The sequence below is a fragment of the Folsomia candida genome, unplaced genomic scaffold, assembly GCF_002217175.1.
Source record: "Folsomia candida strain VU population unplaced genomic scaffold, ASM221717v1 Fcan01_Sc012, whole genome shotgun sequence".
In the NCBI taxonomy this organism is placed as follows: Eukaryota; Metazoa; Arthropoda; class Collembola; order Entomobryomorpha; family Isotomidae; genus Folsomia; species Folsomia candida.
The window spans coordinates 214,729-236,881 of NW_019091204.1; the positions used below are offsets into that span (position 1 = coordinate 214,729).

General features: G+C 35.6%; 3 protein-coding genes across 11 annotated transcripts; 2 read left to right on the forward strand and 1 right to left on the reverse strand.

The window, feature by feature from the left end:
* Positions 1-5,372: 5,372 nt before the first annotated feature.
* LOC110855299 lies at positions 5,373-7,723 on the reverse strand. Its single transcript, XM_022103721.2, has 2 exons — positions 6,453-7,723; positions 5,373-5,988 (listed from the first exon to the last, which is right to left on the reverse strand). The coding sequence occupies exons 1-2, from the start codon at positions 7,587-7,589 to the stop codon at positions 5,671-5,673; spliced, it is 1,455 nt and encodes a 484-aa protein (XP_021959413.1). The 5' UTR covers positions 7,590-7,723; the 3' UTR covers positions 5,373-5,670.
* A 6,318-nt stretch (positions 7,724-14,041) lies between these two features.
* On the forward strand, positions 14,042-16,674 carry LOC110855302. 6 transcript variants are annotated; one of them, XM_035856075.1, is made up of 5 exons: positions 14,042-14,175; positions 14,290-14,457; positions 14,537-14,638; positions 14,708-14,805; positions 15,756-16,674. In XM_035856075.1, exons 2-5 carry the CDS (start codon positions 14,311-14,313, stop codon positions 15,916-15,918), a joined length of 510 nt encoding a protein of 169 aa, XP_035711968.1. In that variant the 5' UTR covers positions 14,042-14,175; positions 14,290-14,310; the 3' UTR covers positions 15,919-16,674. The 6 variants fall into 6 exon arrangements, with proteins under 6 accessions (XP_035711968.1, XP_035711971.1, XP_035711970.1 ...); XM_035856078.1 differs by having other exon boundaries at positions 14,044-14,175; positions 14,290-14,370; XM_035856077.1 differs by having other exon boundaries at positions 14,048-14,175; positions 14,336-14,457.
* A 1,977-nt stretch (positions 16,675-18,651) lies between these two features.
* LOC110855307 (C-type lectin lectoxin-Lio2) lies at positions 18,652-21,772 on the forward strand. 4 transcript variants are annotated; one of them, XM_022103733.2, is made up of 5 exons: positions 18,652-18,736; positions 18,805-19,261; positions 19,912-19,919; positions 21,041-21,408; positions 21,553-21,772. In XM_022103733.2, exons 1-4 carry the CDS (start codon positions 18,667-18,669, stop codon positions 21,406-21,408), a joined length of 903 nt encoding a protein of 300 aa, XP_021959425.1. In that variant the 5' UTR covers positions 18,652-18,666; the 3' UTR covers positions 21,553-21,772. The 4 variants fall into 4 exon arrangements, 3 of the variants coding, with proteins under 3 accessions (XP_021959425.1, XP_035712036.1, XP_021959426.1); XR_002548437.2 differs by lacking the exon at positions 19,912-19,919 and having other exon boundaries at positions 21,067-21,408; XM_035856143.1 differs by having other exon boundaries at positions 21,041-21,772.
* Positions 21,773-22,153: the final 381 nt, after the last annotated feature.

The following is a 22,153-nucleotide window of genomic DNA, read 5'->3' on the forward strand; positions in this document are numbered from 1 at the left end:
ATCTTTATATAACACCCAGAAATAGAAATACGACTTAATGAATAATTTGCATTATGCGTGGCAGGAACATGACTCCTGACATCCTTAAATTTTGTAAGCGTAAATTCTCCTAAACCTACCCTCAATCGATAAACAATGGAATAAAACTAGTCTGCAATAAAACACAAGGACTAAAATTACAGTATGTACTACATAAATTATTTTGTTGTATTCTGGAAAGCAAGACATGAAATGTGTGATTGTTTGGAGTAGAGACATATTTGATAAATTATAAATTATTAGTAATAGTTAATATGGTACCTATGAGTATTATGAGCATAAATATAGGGTTGCCCCGGTTACGGAAGGCGGACAGTTTGGCGAAAACCCTTTTGGCGAAAAAAATTCGCCAAAAAAAATCCAGTTTGGCGAAAAAAAGATTTCACCCACTTTATGGCATTTTTAGAACAACGGTTTCAAAGTACCTTTTGGCGAAAAAAATGTCACATTTGGCGAAAATGAAGATTTCATGAGTATGTTACATCATAAGGATAATACTACAAGAATTTACATATTTCTTTATTTTCATACATTAATGTATTTGAATGAGCACGTTATCGCTGGATTATTTTAATCTTCTCCTTCTTAGCTCATCAATTATATTTTTACCGTCAGTCACCTACCCCAGCCTAAAAAAAATCATGTCTGAATTTAACGAGTTCACTAGCAGAGAAAATAATGGCAATAGGATGAGTTCAATAAGGTTTAATGATCCCACATCAATTAATGAACTAGATCTGCCAATCCTACTGCTTTCAATACTAAGGGGATATACATTTTTGATGAAGGAGATGGAATATAATGGAATTTGTATTTTCTCAACCGAAGCAAATGTTAGCTAGATGCTCATTATACATGTTGCAGAGATTGGCAAAATTGGATACCTGGATTTGTGACACAGATTTTGTGTATAGGACTCAAGCTAGTCATGAAAAATTTGTAACTTGGTTATCCAAACTTACAAGAAGCGCTCCAGACTATAAATAAGTCCTAATTTTCTGAAATTTGAATTATCTAATAATTTGTTGCAATTGTATTAATTTTAAGGCGTTTGACATGAATAACTACGAAATTTATTTTTCGTCAAATGTGCTTTTCCGAGTTTTTCACTTTCGCCATATGTGACAAAAATTTCGCCATTCGGGATTTTCATCCTAATTTTTTTTACCACTTTGGCGAAAATTTATTTTCGCCAAATCGGCTTTCGCCAAACTGTCTGTCAATCCCGGGTACCGGGTAGTTACCCGGTACCCGGCATACCCGGCCTGTTTTAGGATACCCGGTACCCGGCCGGTTAGACTTAAGTACCCGGTTTACCCGGCCGGGTAATTTAAATATTCAATTTTCTTACTTAAAATGCAAAATCTTTAAAAATACAAAAAATACCGATGGATTTCATTTTTGTACTTGGTAGAAAATAATATATTTGGAACGAATAGGAATAAGTACAACTTTGGAAATTTAACTTTTAATTTTAAAATTGTTGCAAATTCTGGAAAGACTAGAAAAATACCCGTTATTTTAAATATATAAATATTACCCGGTACCCGGCCGGGTAGCCGGGTACCCGGCAAAAATTTCAGGCCGAGTACCGGGTAGCCGGGTACCGGGTAGTACCACTACTCGGGGCAATCCTACATAAATATATATGTACGTCAGTTACGAATGAAATATGACTTTATCCATTTATTGATAAATAGTCCCCAAACTTTCTGAGAATATTCACGATCACTAGTAAATACATAAATATATGTCTTGAACACTATCCGGTACGGAAAGATTACTATTTATATTACACCTTCTACGCCAATTTAATGTTTTTCAATATATTATGTATGTATTCAAAGTTATACACAATATACGGTGGCAGCAAATAATATATGGATTAATTATAGGTACATGCATATGTACATAGGTATGTATATACGTTAGACTGCATGTGTATTCCGAAGTCTTACATATTTTTATACCAAGTTGGGGGCCAAATTAACATTTTCAAAAATATTTGGCCACCAATTTTTCTCCCAGTTCGATAGCATTAGTGACACATTCCAGCGTTAACAAGGTGGTCCCATAATAAAGGCCACCATCACCTTGAATGGAGTCGAAATTTGAGTAAAATCCTTTTCGAATGGAGTCGCTCGTGACGTGGGGAAAGTACTCGGTCGTCTTCATGTATAAAGTTTTCGAAAATGGGTGGATATTCTTTAGTGTCGTTTTAAATTTTGTGGCCATTATTTCCATGTTGTGGTTAGTAGCGGGTTCGGTGTAGTCACCGTAAATCCAGAGCCCGATTTGTCTCGTGGCTCTATATTAATTGCAATTTTTTGCGTGTGCTGCTGCTGAGAAGATTTTAAAGAGTAACTGTGATTTGTCTCGTGAGGCAATATTTATTGCGGATTTTTTGCACTAAAAGAAGCAGCTTCTAAGTAGGCACATTTGTTTGTAACAGGTTATTCGTTTAGTCGAAATATGCTTACCTGGCAAAGCGACGTATGATTGAAGGGGATTTAACAGGAATTGTGGACAACGACTAGCAAATTTAAAGTTCTAAAATGCTAGTGAAATGGACAAAAATTAGAAACAATTTGAGCATGTCACGATACAATATTTGCTTTTTATAATTTTAGTAACCTAAAAACAATTTTGTCTAACATCGATGAACGCTAAATTAGCCTTAAAATTTATTGAATTTAGATCATCATGAGTAATCTTGTCGTTTTTGCACAAAAACTCGCCATAATCAAAGGTGTCGACATTGCCATGAAGTTGCTTGAAAATCTGATTTTAATCGAAGAACACGCTCTCGTCATTTTATTAAACAAGATTCTCGCCTTCTTATCGTTTAAAGACGTCCGCCTGATCTTCCCGATATATCGGATCGACCTCTTATTCACGCAACCAGTTATCGTTCCTAAGCCAAAGATAATAATGGTTGATTCTATCGCAAGAAAAGGATAGAAGAAGTTGGCAGGGTGCGTGAGGATACCCGATTTCAAGGTAAACGTCAAACTTGCACCCAACACGTTCGACGACACGACGAAACATAAAATTGTAGGTAGAAGGACCGACCTGTAGCAAAAGTTGATCTGCCCAACAAGGATTTACAATTGTTTGTAAAGATAGATTAATTCACGCTGCTTTTCCAGGGATGGAGATTCTCTATTATTTGTCCTGAAATTTAAAATGATGGGAAATTTGAAAATTGGTCGATAGTCTTATTCATAATCGTATCCATAATCTCATATGTACAAACATCGAATCCTAATAAATTAAAAATGTCACAGAAATATTTTTTTTTACTTTGTTGTAAACACAATCGCCTAATTGAATTGTAAAATTTAGCATCTTATTTCCAACTTTATCAACAAATTAGGCGAAGCATCTTACCAAGACAAGCAATTCAGATAGGACATTACACATAGCACCGTTCCGAGGAACACATTGCCCAAGATGAAGACAGTAAACGATCCGATGACAAAGATCGACCAGTGCTGAGTGAAAGAGACGACAGGATGCAAAAAATAATTGCAGGTCACGAAATTGTTTATACAATGCCTGACGACCAATGATCCTAGGAATGGATGCATCTTCGGGTCATAGAGATTGAGTAGCAAGAGGAAAAACGGGCCCCCAATGCCGACAAGTAGGGTCGATACGAAACAAAACTGGAGCCCAAGGATGGAATTTCGATTGGGGTATCCTGTAAAAGATGAGGCATATTTATGCAAGATTGTGCATAGTTCGCGTAGCGTAGACTGTTCGGTTTTTATTTTCCTAAAAAATCATTCTTAAGTGTGAATTCAGGGACAAAGAAAAACTGGAATGAAAATCTCCACCACAGCTTTAGACCAAATTGGTGTCAATCAATCCTGTCTTGTGAGTTGATATTAAGCAATGCAGTCTGATCAAGTGGGATGAAAAGCAAATAACTTGAAAACCCGGAGTCAGAAATCGGGATGATCGACTTTTTAAATTAACCCAATTTTTTAACTGGATCAACTTACCCGAGAAATGCCTTCCAAACGCGTAATCCAGTCGTTGCAACGTGCTAAGCAAGAATTTGAAGTCGTCCAGATAATGGAGAAGATATATCGCGAATATCGATGCAAGGGATAAGCCAATCGCAAACAATGCAACGAACAATGTCTCAACTTTGCCCAGTCGGGTGAATATTAGCGTGTAAAAGGAGTTCACCAACGTTGTAAATCCAGTTAATACAACGATGCTAAATTTCAGGATGGAAAATCCTCCAGATTTTACAAACTCACTACGTTTGGGATGAAATTTTAGTAGCTCAATTCTCAATATGACGCGAAGATAGGTAAGGTGCAGATTTAGTAACTTTAAGCCAGCGGTGAATAACATTTTTAAATATATTGTACCCAATATTTGCAAAATATTTACAAAAGTAAGTACGATTAATACAGAACTGTAAAAAATCTGGTAAAGCCGCATATGGTAATAAAATTCACTGGAAGTGGAATGGATTCCTTGTCCAATAGCGAATATAATAATTTCCAGTTAGGACTTACATATTGCTATCTTGAAAATAATGTGGCCCTTTTGAAAATATGATGCTATCTCAATTTTACAAACGTAAAGACTTTTCTGTTGATCCACTTATGTACCATTACTCTGAATTTAGTGGGATTTATTAGCATTCGCTTTTGATAAGGGAACAATGTTATTTTCCTCGTGTGCAAACAATAATGTTGTTAAGTTTAATAAATAATTATTTCTCCAGTAATTCTGTGTATGCACAGGTTTACCCATATTTGCATACATATCCCTACTTTCACACTTAAGCTCATTAATGAATAATTTGAATTCCTACTTTAGATTTAAACTAGTACATATTTATAGGTATGTACATATGTATGATAAATACAAGGCTCAAGTCAACGCCAATATTGTTCGAAAATAAAGCAGGGTTTTGATTAAAAAAAATAACAACCCAGGGGTTTTATGCATTAAATTATTAGCAATAAATTCGACATATTTGTTTCACAACCAATTGTTAAAGTTGCGAGAAATATTTGCCGCATTTGTTGGTAAGAAACCTAAATGAAACCTCCTAAAACTCATCACACTCATTGGGTTTTAATTTTTTAAGTAAAAACCTTCGTTTTCATCCCTAACAAACTTGGCATATCATCCAAATTAAATCAACTGTCATCTGCTTCGCAAATATTTAAATTTTCGCATGTTTTCATTCGAGACAAATACGTAAGTATTTATGGACATTCGACGTGGAAGTTGTACCCGTTTGGTATATTTTATATGCAATGTATCAACTCGATAGATAAAAATTTTACATATGTACGTATGTATATCGTTCTAATATTTTCAAACATATATTTATATCGTAAATTCCATTAGCACCGGAAAGATTACTATTTATTTTACATTTACAAAATATAGCAAAGTTTATGTCTTAGGTGTTTAAACATTAAGACTTTAAAGTTGTACACACTAACAATTTGGTGGTAAGAAATAATACAATAATAATAGGTATTTACATTACATATGTGCATACATATCCTTCTCGTAGACTAGTTATGTTTATGTAAATATTTCCAAGTCTCAAACACATGTAAGCATTTCAAAATTTTGGCAAGATCATCATTCTCAGAAATATTTTGCCACCAATTTTTCCCCAAGCTCGATAGCATTGTTCACACATTCCAGGGTTAACAAGGTGGTCCCATAATAAAGGCCACCATCGCCTTGAATCGAGTCAAAATCGGAGTAAAATCCATTTCGAATCGAGTCGCTCGTCACGTGGGGAAAGTATTCGGTCGTCTTCATGTATAACGTTTTTGAAAAGGGATGAATCTTTTTTAGCGTGGTTTTCAATTTTGTGGCCATTATTCTCATCTCTTGGTCAGTAGCGGGTTCCGTGTAATCTCCATAAATCCAGGAGTACGCATTGTAGCAGAGACGTTCCTGGAAGAATGGCAATTTTTAAATTTAAAATTTGGTATTTCAACAAACGTCTTGTGTATTTCGCATATGTATGTATACACTTATTTTACAAATTTTCAAAAAGTTTATATCATAAGAGATTTCGCAAAATATATTTTTTGAAAATCTGTTCAGTTCTGTTATCCTATTTTAATTGGGTATCCGCAATTTTTAATGCATTTAATAGAGGATGAATAATCTTGCGAAATAAAGTCAGGGTCAAGTTTTCGGTAAATTTTCTAAAACATGCTTTGGGTTTAAAAAAAATGGTTTTGCGAAATCTCGCAAAATTCGTAAAACCTCCCAAATTATGCCTAATTTTAGTCATGAGAAAGTTGAGTGAGTACGCCCAAATGTTTCCAAATTATTTGTTTCCAGGCAGAAAATATGTCCATAAAATAATTTGCCATAGAAATCACATTTTTAAAATAAATATCTCAACTTACCCCTTTATTCTGCTTTACCAGCACAACCGGTCCGCCATCCCCCTGCGGATAGATCATCTTTGGAAAAAGATGTCTGTTATAGTCGTACCCAATCTCCGGAACCAGCCCCGAGTACACGGCCCGATTCAAACTCGGTATTAAATTCCCGCTCGAAACATACTTCATAATTTTCACCTGGTTAAAAACCTGTTTCTCCTTATGACTCAAATCACTCACTAAAACCGCCAACTTATTCATCAACGGCGGAAAAGCTAATATCGTCCTTTTACAGATCTGGGTAATCTGCGACTTCATATTTCCCGCGCTCACTTCAAACGTAACGTACTGCACATCCTTGTCCCGATTTCGCTTAATATCGACCGCCCTCCAACCTAAATTTTTATTCTGCACAGAGGCCGCCATTCTTTCGGCAAAAGTATCAAATCCCTCCTTAACTGTGAATGAGGGCCCGCCAATTTTGAAAAAGTTTTCCGCGTCATCCGCAATAATAAATTTCAGCGCATACATGGCGGGAGTATCTTTCACATCTCCGTACCCCATAGAGGTCAAAATTACCCCGAAAAGGGGCAGCAGCTCGGAAATGTTTCGCTGTTTTAACCAAGTCTCAATCGGTGTCGCAAGTTCCTCCAGTTTCGCTTTAGAAGCGGGAGAATTATACCCCAGTTCGAGCGCTTCTTCGGATAAGAAGTTCCAAAAACGTTTATATTCGTTATTCAACTGTTGCACTTTGGCGGTAAGTTGCGCACTAAACTCGAGGCGGGGGAAGATGACACCACTTTTCGGGTTGAACAGGGCGTGGTCATGAATATTGAAGGGGATCGTTGTTAAGTTTACGCGATTCATGTGTTTCACGATGTACGTCATTTGATCAGAGTAGAGAATCGGGCCTTTCTCTATGACGATGGTGTCGCCGTATTCGTCTTTGGACCGGTAAGTGTCTAATTTCCCGCCGAAACGGGATCCCCCCTCGTATAGGATGACATTATCGTAGCCTTTTTCTTGTAATGAATTTGCTATCGTGATTCCACTAATTCCACCACCAATTACGCAAATTGGGTATTGTTGCGAATAAATTTGCTCGACGGAAATTAGGAGGAGTAAACACTGGGATAAAACTGAGGAATGTAATGTCTTCATAATATCAGAATTTAATATTTTCAGTTACAAATTTTGGGAAACTATGTAGTGACCCGGAATTGCCTCGTGGGACAGTGCTTATTGCAAATTTTTTGCATGTGCAGATGCTGAGAAGATTTTAAAGAATACGTGCGATTTGACTAACGGGGCAGTATATATTGCGAATTTTTTTTGCAATAAACACAGCAGCTGCAGAGAAGATTTGTTTGTAGCAGGTTATCATTTTAGTAGAAACATGTTTACTTGGCAAAGCGACGTCATACACGATTCAATGGGAGACGCGATTTCCAAAGAATTGTGGACCACGGCTTACTTGCTACTTGGTTCTTAGGAATAATGTCCAACCGGTTTTGTTTAGTATTGTATGAGAGTCAAATTACATACGTAGGTAAATATGTAAGTGACGAGCTGGACCACATGTAAATATGTTTGAATGTGTGTATATATTTACATACATACGTAACTGTGTGTGTGTAAGTATTGGGAATACCTGATAAACATTGTGTTGCGCATAAATTTTGGGATACACATTCACAAACAAAATATATTAGAATTCAACAGTGTTTAAATATTTGAGTAGTGGACCTATCCACGTGTCTTGTATGCACTGTCTAGGAGTAGTGAAAATGTCTACAAGGCCAACATTTTGTGCGAGTAATTTCATATTGCGAAATCTTCGTAACTGGAATTTCAAACAGATTAAGATGTCAACACAAGTACATTTGCGTCCGTGTGATGGTTACATAAGTTTGACTAAAATTTTAAACATGTACGTATTTACATAAGGTATGCACATATATCCAATGTGTTTGTAATAAATATTTCCATGCACGCATTTTATGTGGTTCTCATTCTGTACAAATATTTAACATATGTTAGCAGAGCTAGGTTAAGGGACATATGCAAATGCATGTCGCATCGGTGTGATGAATTTAAAAATTATTAAGTAATGCAAATTATCGTGTGATCGAGTGTCAATGTCGACATAGCTATTTTTTGAATCATGAAACCACCCTTTTGAATATCAGTCATAAAATGATCGCATGAATAGTTAACAAATATTTTTGTTTGCAATTTGTATGTATTTATTTCTCATTGCAATATTTATGTATGCTACAAATTGACTAGATGTAAGTTATTATCACAATTTAACTCAAAATTGTATACGTTTCAAGTTTGATCTCTTGTGGCTGATCAAGTTGCATACGTGTATCTGCGTATTTAATCGCATCAAGCATCTTGTTCCTGAAATAACCTGAGCTTAACTTGAAACGAAATTCGATAAGTCCAAATAGCTATCTCATGCAACAACTTTTTCCGGATCTCTATGAAACATACAGATGTACAAATAACACAACAAATCGCCCAAACGTTACACAACGAAGTAAACTTCGACATAAAGTCTCTCCTCTCCAACTCATTTAAGACTGGTTTAGTCCAGTTTGCATAATGAGGAAATAGCTTCGTCGGCTTGGTTATCTTAAACCACGCTTTCCACCAGTCATAAATGCCACAAGTTACTAACTTCTTCAACTGATCATACACAAAATTCTTTCTATGGGTGTAGTCCACCTGAAAACCCATATGCGTCGATAGGAACTTATCGTCCGCTCCTTTCATGAATACTATACCGTCCTTGTTATCGTTTAAGAAGGGCAGAATTTCCATTATATTTTCGGTGTTATCCAAATAAACGTACTTTTCCTGACATTTGGATAAGTTCGTGTAAAGATCCCACGGCCATTTGTAGTGTAGCTCTTGCCAAATACGAGAAGGAGCTTGGCTTGTGAACGATATCTTCCCAACGGTCCGATCACCCACCATGAGGGCCTTAGCGACCTTTTTATATCCTAAAAGCCTGCTGAGATTACCCTCGTATCTTGCCGACTGAGCCACCTGGGAGGAAAATTCGAAAGCTAGCAGTGTAGTGATAGGAATTCCTTTAGCGTACAATAGGTCCAGATCTCGATATCTGGTTACAGGTAGTAAAAATTTAAATCCAAGGGGTTCCAGATCGTAGATACTTGACCAGGATGGGTTTCGATGATACGGTTGTATTACGTCCGCGATAAAAACGTCTTTGTACATTGATGTAATGGCGGAACAACATACAATCCAAAACCAGAAAGCGGGAATAAGTTTGGTAGGAATAGCCCGACTAATATATTGAGAAAACGAGGTTTCCAAAAGTACAAAGCATGACACGATGACAATGTCCTCCACACCTGCATTATTTTTGACGCTCTTAAAATTTTGTACGTCATCCTTCTCCATCCAAGTTGTCAGGAAGGACATTACGATAAATATAATTACCACGAGGCAAATAGCAATCCACGTGTATATATCGAAAGGCTTAGAAAATACTTGATAGGACAGTTCCTGCTTAATGTCGTAGCACGATATGAAACTACAAGACTTCGTGGCCAACCTAATAATTTGGTGGTTCCCTCTTGAGTTCCGAAGAGAAGCTGATCCATGGTAAAAATATTTCTCATTAAAGGCAATTTTTTGAGGTATTGAAATATTTTGCAATGTATTGGCTAAAATGGTGTAGGCAATGAATTCGTCAAGGGATTTTGACTCATTTGCAAGAGTTATCCAGTTTATCTGGGAATTTTGAAAGAAGTGTTTAGTGTGCATTTTACGAAAAGATAAGTTGTACTCGAGATCACCCCAAATCACGTCCATCCACGGGGTAAAAATCCAGAAATATTTGTTAAATGTGGTCGCCACAAGTTCAGACATTTCATCAATTTGATAGAAGCAATCCGTCGAATTATCTTTATGACAAAAGAATTCAGTATACCTCGGAAATCTGTGAATTAGATGGAGTGGGACAGGGTTAGGATTGTGGGCCCTGTCTTGTCGATGATAACGGTTAAAATGATAGATATTTTGAAAATTGTCGAAAAGGCAGAACTCCCTATTTCCCATATGCTTTAGATCGGTTTGTAACATCCGCATGTAGATTTTGTCCAATTGATCTTGGATTCTCTGTTTTTGGTTCGCTATCCAAACGAAATAAACTGGCCCAATGGATCCTCTAATACTTGGAAATAAATGCGAAAGTAGGAAATTTCCCCTATAAAATATTCTTCCAATTGTAGGGAAAACATTTACCCAGCAGAACCTTTTTGGATTTTTTCTCCTAAAAAAGGTAGTGCGTTGAAATATGAATTTAGGGAATATGTAGGATTCGTTTAGTCCGATTGTCAAATTTTGTTTGGGTTCGAATATAAGTAATGTGGGATGTGAAAGATTCAAATCCACATCTAAATTTTCCAGAATCAATGATATCATGCAATGTGCAAATATGTCCATAACTGATGAAATTTGGTTACTTATTGGGACTCGAGGAAGTTCCATTGCGATCATTTACGATAAATAGGAATGTATTTACCTCTTATTTTAATTAGATATTTGGAGTATTTCCATATAAATGTACCACATTAAAGTGTAGCGCGTTCCACGCAGAAAATTAATTTTCGCACTGGTCAAGGAGCAAGTACATACATTTGCTGTTTTATTAGTAAGTGATAGTAGGTTACTGCTTGTTGTTGATATTCACTGTTAAAATTTGGGCAACAACGTCTGAATTTAGTTGTTCAATAATAATTTACTTGCTTCACTATACTTGAACTTCAGCCTGCAATGAACAAGTACAACAGAACAGCTCATCTTTAGTAGATCAAGGTGTTTACACATCACTTAAACACGTGTAACATGCCGTAATTCATACTTGGAAGAACCGTCACAGAAATAAGTTCAAGTACATACATGAACAATGGACATCGTCATTGATTCAGTGGAGTTATGAAAACAGGTTAACACCATTCGGAACCTTTGCATCATAAGAGTATTGAATACATTTATTGACACAGGTGAAAGCTACAGGTGAGCATGGGTATGAGGCACGCTGGAACTTTTCAAAAGCAAATATCTAAACATAAACACTGCAAGAAAGTTCTCTTGGTTAGTAATGAATTGAGTGAAGAGTTTTCTTGATTCGATCTCTTTTTTAGTGTCCCTTAATGTGATCCAGTCATTAGATTGACCAAGAGTTTACATGCCAAAAAATGACTACACTCTTAGGTAACCGGTATTTAATCATTACGTGTAATTACTCGCCGGAGTACATACATATACTATATGACTACCAACATCGGTAGTATCGATTGTTGCGGCGTAATAATGTGGGGTGATAATGAAATCTATACCACCACTTAGAATCAAACTATAACCAATCCCGTAGGGAATTATTGCAAAGTTAATACAGTGCACATATTTATGTGACTACCGGATGCATTAGAGTCTACCTATGTATACATATGTATTTACATATGTATGTATGTATACATATGTATTTAAGATATGTATTTACGTACATATATCCCGGTCCATGCATACCCTCAGTAGAAAATATTTCCTTCCTCACAGTCGAAGAATAGGTAAAGGAAACTGGAAATATCACAAAGGAACAAGAATGGGATCAAGGACAAATCCAGATCCCTTTTCTAAAATTCTTAGCAACCAACAAAATACCTTTTTTCAAGATTACTTACTATTGTAAATCTTTACCATTCCCTAGATTAGGCCCAAATCGTATAAATCGCAACCTTTTTGGAGATTTTGGCTCAATCATCTTCTCATCTTTCTCTAGGGACGGTCGAAAGAAACCCGAAAGAAAACCGTTTGGTGTGTTTCGAAAGAAACCCCAGACTTAGGAAATATTGGCGTGTTTTGAAAGAACCCCCAATTTAGGAAACATTTAGTGCTTCCTCGGAAACACTCAATTCACGGACCGTACATGCACAACGACATATTTTTAGAAACAATAACATGATTGACGTATGTATGCAAATAGAATTTATAAGAATATATCACGCAATCCTTGCGAACACAAGATAACATTGAATGTACAAATGCATACGCATTTTACAGGTAAGAAGTTTAACCGCTATTTGCATATATTTTTTTATCTTGTTTATTCAAGTAGAAAATTCCATTTTACAAATATTTTCTAATTGGGAACTCGGGCCAGTTTACAGCAATCCAACCAAACCATTTTGGAATATATTTATCTCCTTGGATTATCACTGGTAAATAGAACTCATAAAATATGGAGAAATTCCAACCCTCAACGCTCTCCAAAACACAAAAAAGGAATCTCCGCAGCAGACGGGCAAAAAAAGAATGGAAAAATATCCATGAAATGGGTAGATTAGAGGAAGAAATAGAAATACGCAAAGCAGAGATAAGCAAGTTAGAGGAAGCATTAATGCAGATTAAAGGGAACAAAAGCAAAAATCGGGAAAAAATGTATGAATCGGAAGATCAAAGAGCAAATGCAGCTTTTAACCCATATCCTCATCGACACGACTACCGTAATGAAGAAAAAGTGCAACAGAAATTAAACCAAAATTAAAACACAAAACGCACAGAGATCTTGTTTTAGACAAATGATTAAATTTCAAAAAATTATAATTATGAATTAAGGAAGAGTTGTTATACAAATTATTTCCTCCTTTTGTCGAAAATAATAAAATAAACAAAATAGACCGGTTAGAAATTTATAATATTGGGAAGTTAGGAGTGTTAAATAGATATTACGTAACAAATGTCATATGTTACTGATTAATATGTATATACATCCATCCATAAATACTAATACTAAATACTAAAAATTGTTTAAAAATAAATTTAAAATAATGGTTAATTTTGGCATTAAATTTATTCGAGGAATAACTTTAGTATTACTATGAATTCTAATTAGGTACCCATGTCTTAATTAAACTGAATCAATCTTAATTAATTTCAATTTATTTAAGTAATTGTTTTCTTGGAAACATTAAATGTAGGACAAAAATATACCCATAGTCATAGCAATAAAATTTATGTACATACATAAATGCACAATGTAAGCTATTATTGTTGTCCATAAACTATATAAATTCATAAAATTTGTATATACAATAAACATACAAAGTTCACAAAAAAGTTGAATTCAGTCTAAATTTACATATATGAAATTAATTAATGGCGTAACTCATGGTACACTTAACATCAAATGTTCTGTCCACATTGTACATCACACGCGTCAATTATAATATGCATAAGGAAAAACTAAAATGTGGCTCAACATTCACCCTGTTAAAGAAATTCTTATATATAAATACATACACACACTCCATGCAATTCCATCCACTCGTACAGGAAAACGCTGTGTTGAGTCATATCGGCGTAACCTTCACTTTACGAACTTGCATCTACTCAGGTACCGTACGTAAAGTATGTGCAACTTTTTGCCCACAATCGCCTTAAAGTGTCCGGCAAACTCAAGTTAGAATTTAATATGCAATACGGATAGGTTGCCTTAAGGGTTACATCCATCACATTATTAATGTACGCTCCCATTACGTCAATAATTGTACTATGCGTGATCAGCATTGTACACATGTACATCAACATGCCACAAAGCAAAAAAACCGGCTGATTCATAGATACGTAAAAGTTGACAAGTTCACATCTAAGAAATACTAATTCTTGCTAAAGTAATTAATAAATTGGTCGTGGATGTTTTTCACGGGTAAAATTGTTACACGAGTTATACATACATATTCTGCATTATGTAAAAATTCCTGTAATAATACTTCAACAATTAAAAACCCATATTACATCTTATTCATTACTATATAAGCAGTGTTCGCATTTTTGTCCAATAATGAGACCACTCGTAATTGCTGCAGGGATTGGGATCGGAGTTGTTGCTGGTGTCGGTGTGGTAAATAATTATTTTAATAATATCGTAATTCGGGGTACTCAATACGAGTTGGCATCATTCGCAAATTTAGCAAATTCGTACAAAAATGTATACAAAATTGACCTACAAAACAATTCTCAACAATGCTCGGGTACTGAATTTACTAAATTTACATCTTGATTTTCAGGCATATCTTTCAACAAAATTATGGAAGTATCTTTCAACAAAATTATGGAAGAGTTACCCTTCTCAATCTAAAGATACAGGAAAATATAAGACTGAAATTTTGGTAGGTTTATTAAATAAAGATCGCAAATTTGCAAACATGTACATACATATTTACGATTTTATACCCAAGCAAATGCAACGACTTCGCGATCAGTTGTCCAACCATGGGGAAACCACTGATAGAAAACTGGCACAATTAAAAACACAATTGGAGCAAGGAGAAGGAGAGTAAGTTCTTCACATATTTTATTTCATAGGATATTGAGGGTATTCATGATGCTTTTGTATCATTCGTATTCTTACAAGGGAACATACCGAGGTGTCCAACGAGTTAAGGGTCGACACCTATACCAAAATGACCACAATACATGATTTATTAAACAAACTGAAGGAATTTCCGTGTAAAATTCACTTTTCGTCAAGTTGTGACGATATTTGTGACGAGCGCATGACCATCGGGTTGCCAGAGGGAGAGGTCGGCCGCTAAACGATCAGGTCGAGCACAGAGTAGCGTGGTCGTCTTCAGAGATTTCAAATTCTTTCAAATTTGGAAAACATCTTGACATTCAAAATTTTGAAATTTCTTCAAAATTTCAAAATTTTTTTTAAAATTGCAAAAATTTTTCAAAATTGCAAAATTTTTTCAAAATTTCAAAATTGCAAAATTTTTTCAAAATTTCAAAATTTCAAAATTTTTTCAACAATTTCAAGATGTTTTCAAAATTTGAAAGAATTTGAAATCTCTGAAGACGACGTGAAGACGACCACGCTTCTCTGTGCTCGACCTGATCGTTTAGCGGCCGACCTCTCCCGCTGGCAACCCGATGGTCATGCGCTCGTCACAAATATCGTCACAACTTGACGAAAAGTGAATTTTACACGGAAATTCCTTCAGTTTGTTTAATAAGTCATGTATTGTGGTCATTTTGGTATAGGTGTCGACCCTTAACTCGTTGGACACCTCGGTATGTTCCCTTGTTAGTATAAATATGTTACGACGGTTACGGGATTTTGTCAGCAAAAATCACGTTACTGAGATAACGATTTTTACGAAGCTTGACCCTTTCTTTCACTTCGTAAACAATTTTACGATACTAAGGACACGAAAATAAACGTGAATACCATTATAATTTTACTAACTATATAATTTGTATTCTTGTACATTTTCATACATACAGCAGGGACGACATTCTGGCCAAGATCCGGAAGGAAGAAGTTACATATGAAAATATTGCAGCAGAATTACTAGAGTTGGACGAAAGCTTGACAAATATGCAGATTAACCTTGCACTCGATCAGACAGACGAAGTCATGGAAAATGTGAGCTTCGATTTAAACTAGTGAGAAATGTAGATTTATCCAGGCAACAATTTCCAACAAAAAGCATTAACACTTTTTAATTACATCCGGAATATGGGTGGCATTTTAAATAAAGTATGTCTGCAAGTTCTACAAAAAATATCAGAAACTGTCAAGAAATCAGAATTCTAAATATGAAATCATTACTTAATATCATGAAACCTTAAATTTATGTTAAACCAAATATATGTGTAATTAATCTATTTTTGATGTATGTATTTAACCTTTATTTTAAGCAAGTTATGGTAATGTAACTTTTCAAGAAATGGGGGATGACTCATTCTTGTCACTTATTTAAAATAAGAGATCTTTACAATGTGACTCATAAATGATGTCAACAACAATCTACTAGTTATTATATCAATCAGTCATGTTGAGATTTGAGAATTGGTCAAGTCTTGCATACATTAGGCTTCCTTTTTACTCCGACAAACAGATCGTGTCAAAAGGATTTTTATTTTCAATCTGAAAAGCTGATTGGATCGGATAGGATTTTCAAAACTCATTACTCTACTAACCTCTGGTGCCCCGTCCTTTACTACGACTTACTCCGAACCTGAAGTCGACGCTGATAAATCTTGTCGAACTATTGCTTTGTGCGTGCAATCATTAAATTGTGGTCCACTCAAGAATCCAATTAAACTGTGCATGTAGAGCTGTCAACATGTCACTTGAAAGTATCTATGTATGTATTCATCAATAAAATGCCAATAATGTGCTTTTAACAAAATTTAGGTACATAAGCTACCGTGTAAATTGTTTTATAATCATTTATTGATCATGTTAGGAACTTGGGCTTGGAGTTTATGAGGCCATTAATATTTGATTGACGGAAACATGGATTCAAGCAAATAATCAAGATCATATAGATGTTGGGAATTTTAGGCTACATAACACAATTGTCCCTTATCGCAATTCACGAAAGTCATTCAGGCCCTGCTTTTGAGGGTGGGATGGGTGTCCACGGCGCCAAATTCTGAGGGCGCCGAACGGCTTCCGTTTTATACATCGACAGATTAACCTTTAAAAAAGGGTGTCCAATTGTCTAATTACGATTATTACAATTGTTACACCTGCATAGTCAATTAATTATGTTGCGCATGAAAGACAAAATACATATTATTTATAAACATATTTATTTCAAGATACATTACTGGTCAATTTAAACACTAACAATTTGAACCAAATATTCAACAAGCCCATAGCTTGAATTGCTAATTATGTACACAGGCACATTATCTCTCTGGGCTAGTTTCAAATAAACAAAGAATGGTTATTTTAACCAGTAGTCGGTTAATTAAGTTGGGGAAGAATTTTCAACCATTACCGATATTTCAAAGTACAAACTGGACTGGACTTTTTCAACCAATTATAGTCTTTTTTCATTCAGAAATAACGATAAATTATCCCGTTGACTTGTTCTATTCTAAGCTGTTTCCAAAGAATAGATGAAGTAATCGACAATATATTGACAAAACCAAAATTGTGTGTACATTTTTGAAAATGTGGTGAAGTCACATGTACAAACACTCCGTGCTGGTACAGACTTGGGAAAAACTTCTTCCCAAATTGGTAATGATTCGTTTCTAAACAGTAGGTTTTTATTACAATAACGTTATACTTCATTACTAAGATCAGTGATAACTCAATACCATTTTGCAAAAAGTCTACAAAACCATACACTCCAAATTCGGTAGAAGAAATTGCTCACGAATAAACTACTTTTTTATAATTTCTCCTTTCTTAGATTATTAGCTCACCCTGCATAGCACGGGAGCTATTGAATTCCTCTTGTCTGTCCGTCCGTCCGTCCGTTGACGAGTTTTTTGCATCAATTGATGCTGATTAAAAATCCCCTTGCCCATTATAGACTTGTTTGGTCCCACCATTGGTATAGAACAATCCGAGCGCAAGTGCAAGTTAATTCAGCAAATAGATCGAGATAGGACTATAATTTTGGAAAAAGTAGCACCGTTAGTACCGAGCAATTGGTTATTAAAAATGATGCGTAACAATTGGGCCATCTGTTTCCCCCAAAAATCAATGATGCGTAACAAGTGGGCCATCTATTTCCCCCCAAAAATCATGTCAGAATTCTGTTCCATTTGTTCGATTATCCTGCACCATTAATGCAAAATTATTTGAAAATTCTATTCTAATATATTTGCTCCATTATTCTGCACCATTGACGCTAAAATATATAAATTTTATACTTGCGGTTATTCAGCACATTTGGTCTAAATATAAATGAAAGTAATTCCGACATTTTATATATTTGCCCTTTTGTATTGCACCATCGGTGCAAGAATGTATAAGAGTCATGATCTATTTTGTCGGCTTATTTTGCACCTTCAGTGCTAACTTCTGTCTAAATAATTATGACAGGGTGAGCTACTTCTAACGTTACTACGGTTTATTTTTAATTTTTTTAGATTATTAAGTTTTTTATGAAGGTTAGGGATTTTTTAACGTACGACTCGTTTGTGTTCAGCTTTTCCAATGTGTAATGTGCATATTCATAACATGTGTTCAATTATAATGTGAAAATAATAAAAAAAAACTACTTAAACTAAATTGTAGATAAGAATTGTATCACATAGGGCCCGTCACGATCTTGCCCCTGCCAACGAATACTAGGCACTGAATCCATTAAAAACTTTGAATATAAAATGAATGTCATCCAGCAACACCAGTCATTAACAAAAGAACCAACCAATCAATCCAATAAATATGTCTCCCAGACAGAAACATGTTTACCTCTTAGCCCTCTTCACAGTTTGTCACCAAGTTGGGCGAACAGGTCAGTACAATTTAACTTGATACTTAATTCGAGTGTCTTAATCAATTTAATAGTCCTTCTGTATTTAGCTGCCGTATCTTGTGGCGACGAGTGGACCACCTTCGAAGATTCAAAATGTCTAAGGTTCTATGATAATTTTGAAACTAAAGATGTAGCAATCCAGACGTGTGCATCCATACCATCAGAACCGACTAACACGGCACGCCTTCTATCCATAAAATCACAATCGGAGCAGAATTTTCTCAACACGTGGATATTTCAGGATTTGGGGGTACTGAACAGCGTTTGGTTGGACGGAAATCGATTTAACGGCACTCAGTTCGTCTGGGCGGACGGGGACGCAATGTCGTTCACAAATTGGAACGACGGATTTCCCACGAATCAAACTGCCGACAATCTCTGCATTGATATGTCGCCCAAGGCGAATTTAATGGGACAGGGTGCCACTGAGGTTGGAAAGTGGAAAGACGTCTCCTGTTCGAAACGAAATTTAGTCGTTTGTGAAAAGAAGCCAATGTTGACCGAGTCGGACCTACGAGATATAGTTTTCCAACTGACAAGGGACACTCACGACCTGTCGTTTGAGTCCAGGGTACCCACTATGTTTTTTAGAGTCTACTAGGACCCCAGATGAAGGATTCATTCATATTTCTGTGTAAAACTCATATTTGGCGCCATGGCGTGGCGCCAAATTCGCCAAATTTGATGGTTTTTCATTTTAAAACCGCCGTAACTTTTGAAATCCTGGACGGATTTTCAAAATTTTTGGCAAAAATCATGACAAGGAGTTCAACTTTCGTATTCTATGAAATTTTTTCCAAAATTGTCGCTTTTAACTTTTCGCAAAATTTCGAAATTTCGGGTTCGTCGAAAAAATGCTAAAAATATCTCAAAAATTAAAATTTTTTTATTTTTATTTTTTTCTCTAAGATTTCGACTTTTCTGATCATTTTAAGCATAAAATTTTAAAAATCCGACATAAACTGCAAAAGTTATGGGGGTTTGAAATTGGTCGAAAATGCAAATTTTTAAGTTTGGCGCCACGCCATGGCGCCAAATATGAGTTTTACACGGAAATATGAATGGATCCTTCATCTGGGGTCCTAGTAGATTCTGAAAAACATAGTGGGTACCCTGGACTCAAACGACAGGTCGTGAGTGTCCCTTGTGAGAAGTAACCCGGGTAAGATAAGAAGCCACTTATAATTAACCTTGTCAACAATTTTCCCACTAATTAATCAATCTGTAAGAAAATGTTGCACGATTGGTTTGGCTAGCCCACCACAAGCCCTTTGAAATATGTTTATTGCAGTTCAACGAATGAACTTCGCAAATTGAAAAAATGTATAAACCATTAATTATTATGTAGCGTCAGCTACTTGTTGTGGTCGTTTTTTCTGCCCATTCGTCATGATGGGCAGGATGTGTAGAGAACTTTAGGACATAATCAGATTCCGTTTTCGACATTGTGCATGTAATTTTTGGTTCTCCGTCGAGTTCGATACTGGAGTCAATTGACTTTCAGTACCAATGGGGGTGGCTAAGATAAATTTTAACTTTAATTTTCATATGGGGTACCATGTTAAAGGAAATTTCACCACGAATTCACGGTCGTCTATATTTGTTACCTCGTGACCGTAACGACGAGGTCATAGGTCTAATACATACTTAATGGTCATATTAGGAAATATTAATAATGAAATTGATAAGGAAATTTCGATTTCTCTGACGCTACTTTACACATTAGCATTTAAAAAAAATGCATGAAGTATTTAGTTTAATTAAAATTGATTTAGTTGATGCATTTAAAGCAGCATAATAAATTGACCTCATAAGGAATTGATTAATTATTTACTACCGGCTATCCAAAATTAAGGCCTATCAAATTGCATATTCTAGTGTCCTTATCGTTGCAGTCATCGTTGCAGCATTCTACTTACAGATGCACAAAATATTTGCTGTAGTTATAAAGTCAAATTGTTAGAAAGTTACAACAATTGTAAATTAATAAAAAATTGAATAAAAGTATGTTTTATAAGGGGTTTCTAGTCTGTTTCCTCAAGACCATCTTCACTAGAAAGCAAGGAAACATGAAACTCAATGCGGAAGCGTGTCACGCGTTTTGAGTTTCAAGCACATTTAACGACGTGCATGGTCATTCTTTAAAAAAATAGATTGAAACGGATATGCTAGTATCCAACTGCTCAAAAACCATGTGTCTATCCCTACTTTTGTGTTTGAACTTCATATATAAATATTGTATAATAAAATATTGTATAATAAAATTCATGTGCTGTATTTTAGTTCCGATTGGATTCATCTATGTCCAGCTGCCACTTCATCCCTCACCACACACGGTGTGGCCAAGTGTCATTTGGCGCGATGTCTCGAGCAGTTACGCCGGGTTGTTCTTCCGGACCGAGGGTGGCACTGCCGCTGCTTTTGGGACAATACAGGCTGAAAGCAGCAATTATCTTGGTTTCGTTGGTTTCCAATACTCCCTCAACGAGTATTCTCGATCCATTCTGGTTCCGAGTACAGGGTGGTCAAGCATCAGTAATGCAGGGTTTGCTCTACTGCAATCTGATATGTATGAGGGATTAAACTTTCGAAATACTGGATCCGAGACTCGTCCACAAAATATGGCTGTACGAGTATGGATGAGAGTATAGGTAGTATAAATATATACAAATATATGTGCTCATTGCTCTAATATAACCAACCAATAGTCAATTATAAAAGTTAGAACTGAAATTCCATTAATTGTTCCCAGTTACACTTTCTGTAACTTCTTAGTCGTTTTGGTATGTATTTAGGTAGCTCCAGGCTACGTTATTTAAGACCTTGCCCCCAGGATGTCTTTGAAACGTGCCCCTGCTATGGTTTAATTAAAGTGATACATATTTAGTAAGTTATTTCATTCCTTATTGGATTAAAAATAAATATACTCCATAGTTTTAATCACTGCTGACTTTTCTTTGTAATTAATTCATACGTGTGCAATACATTAATCGTAATAAAAGATTATTCCATGCATTTGTTCTCATGCACATGAATCAAATTTCCCCAACGAATATATGTTTTCCATAGAAATTCGTTTGAAATATCCCTAAACAATTCAGGAAGACATGCAGATGAGGAGACAAGAAGAGCATATTCGTATCCGGTGCAATACATGATGATCAAGTTGATAAAATCTAATCAAAAATGGGATAACCATATTTAATTAACTTGAAGCAAAAGCATGCCTTGGAAAAATTGTGAATGCATATTTGCTAGGCTAAGTTGGTTTTATTTGGATGTAGCCTTAAAACCGCACCGTTGAGGTTGAGAACAACACGCATACATTGGACGAAATTGTCCCACTGGAGCCAACCAAGTAATTTAATTAAACTCGCAATTTTTGAAAACCCGGAA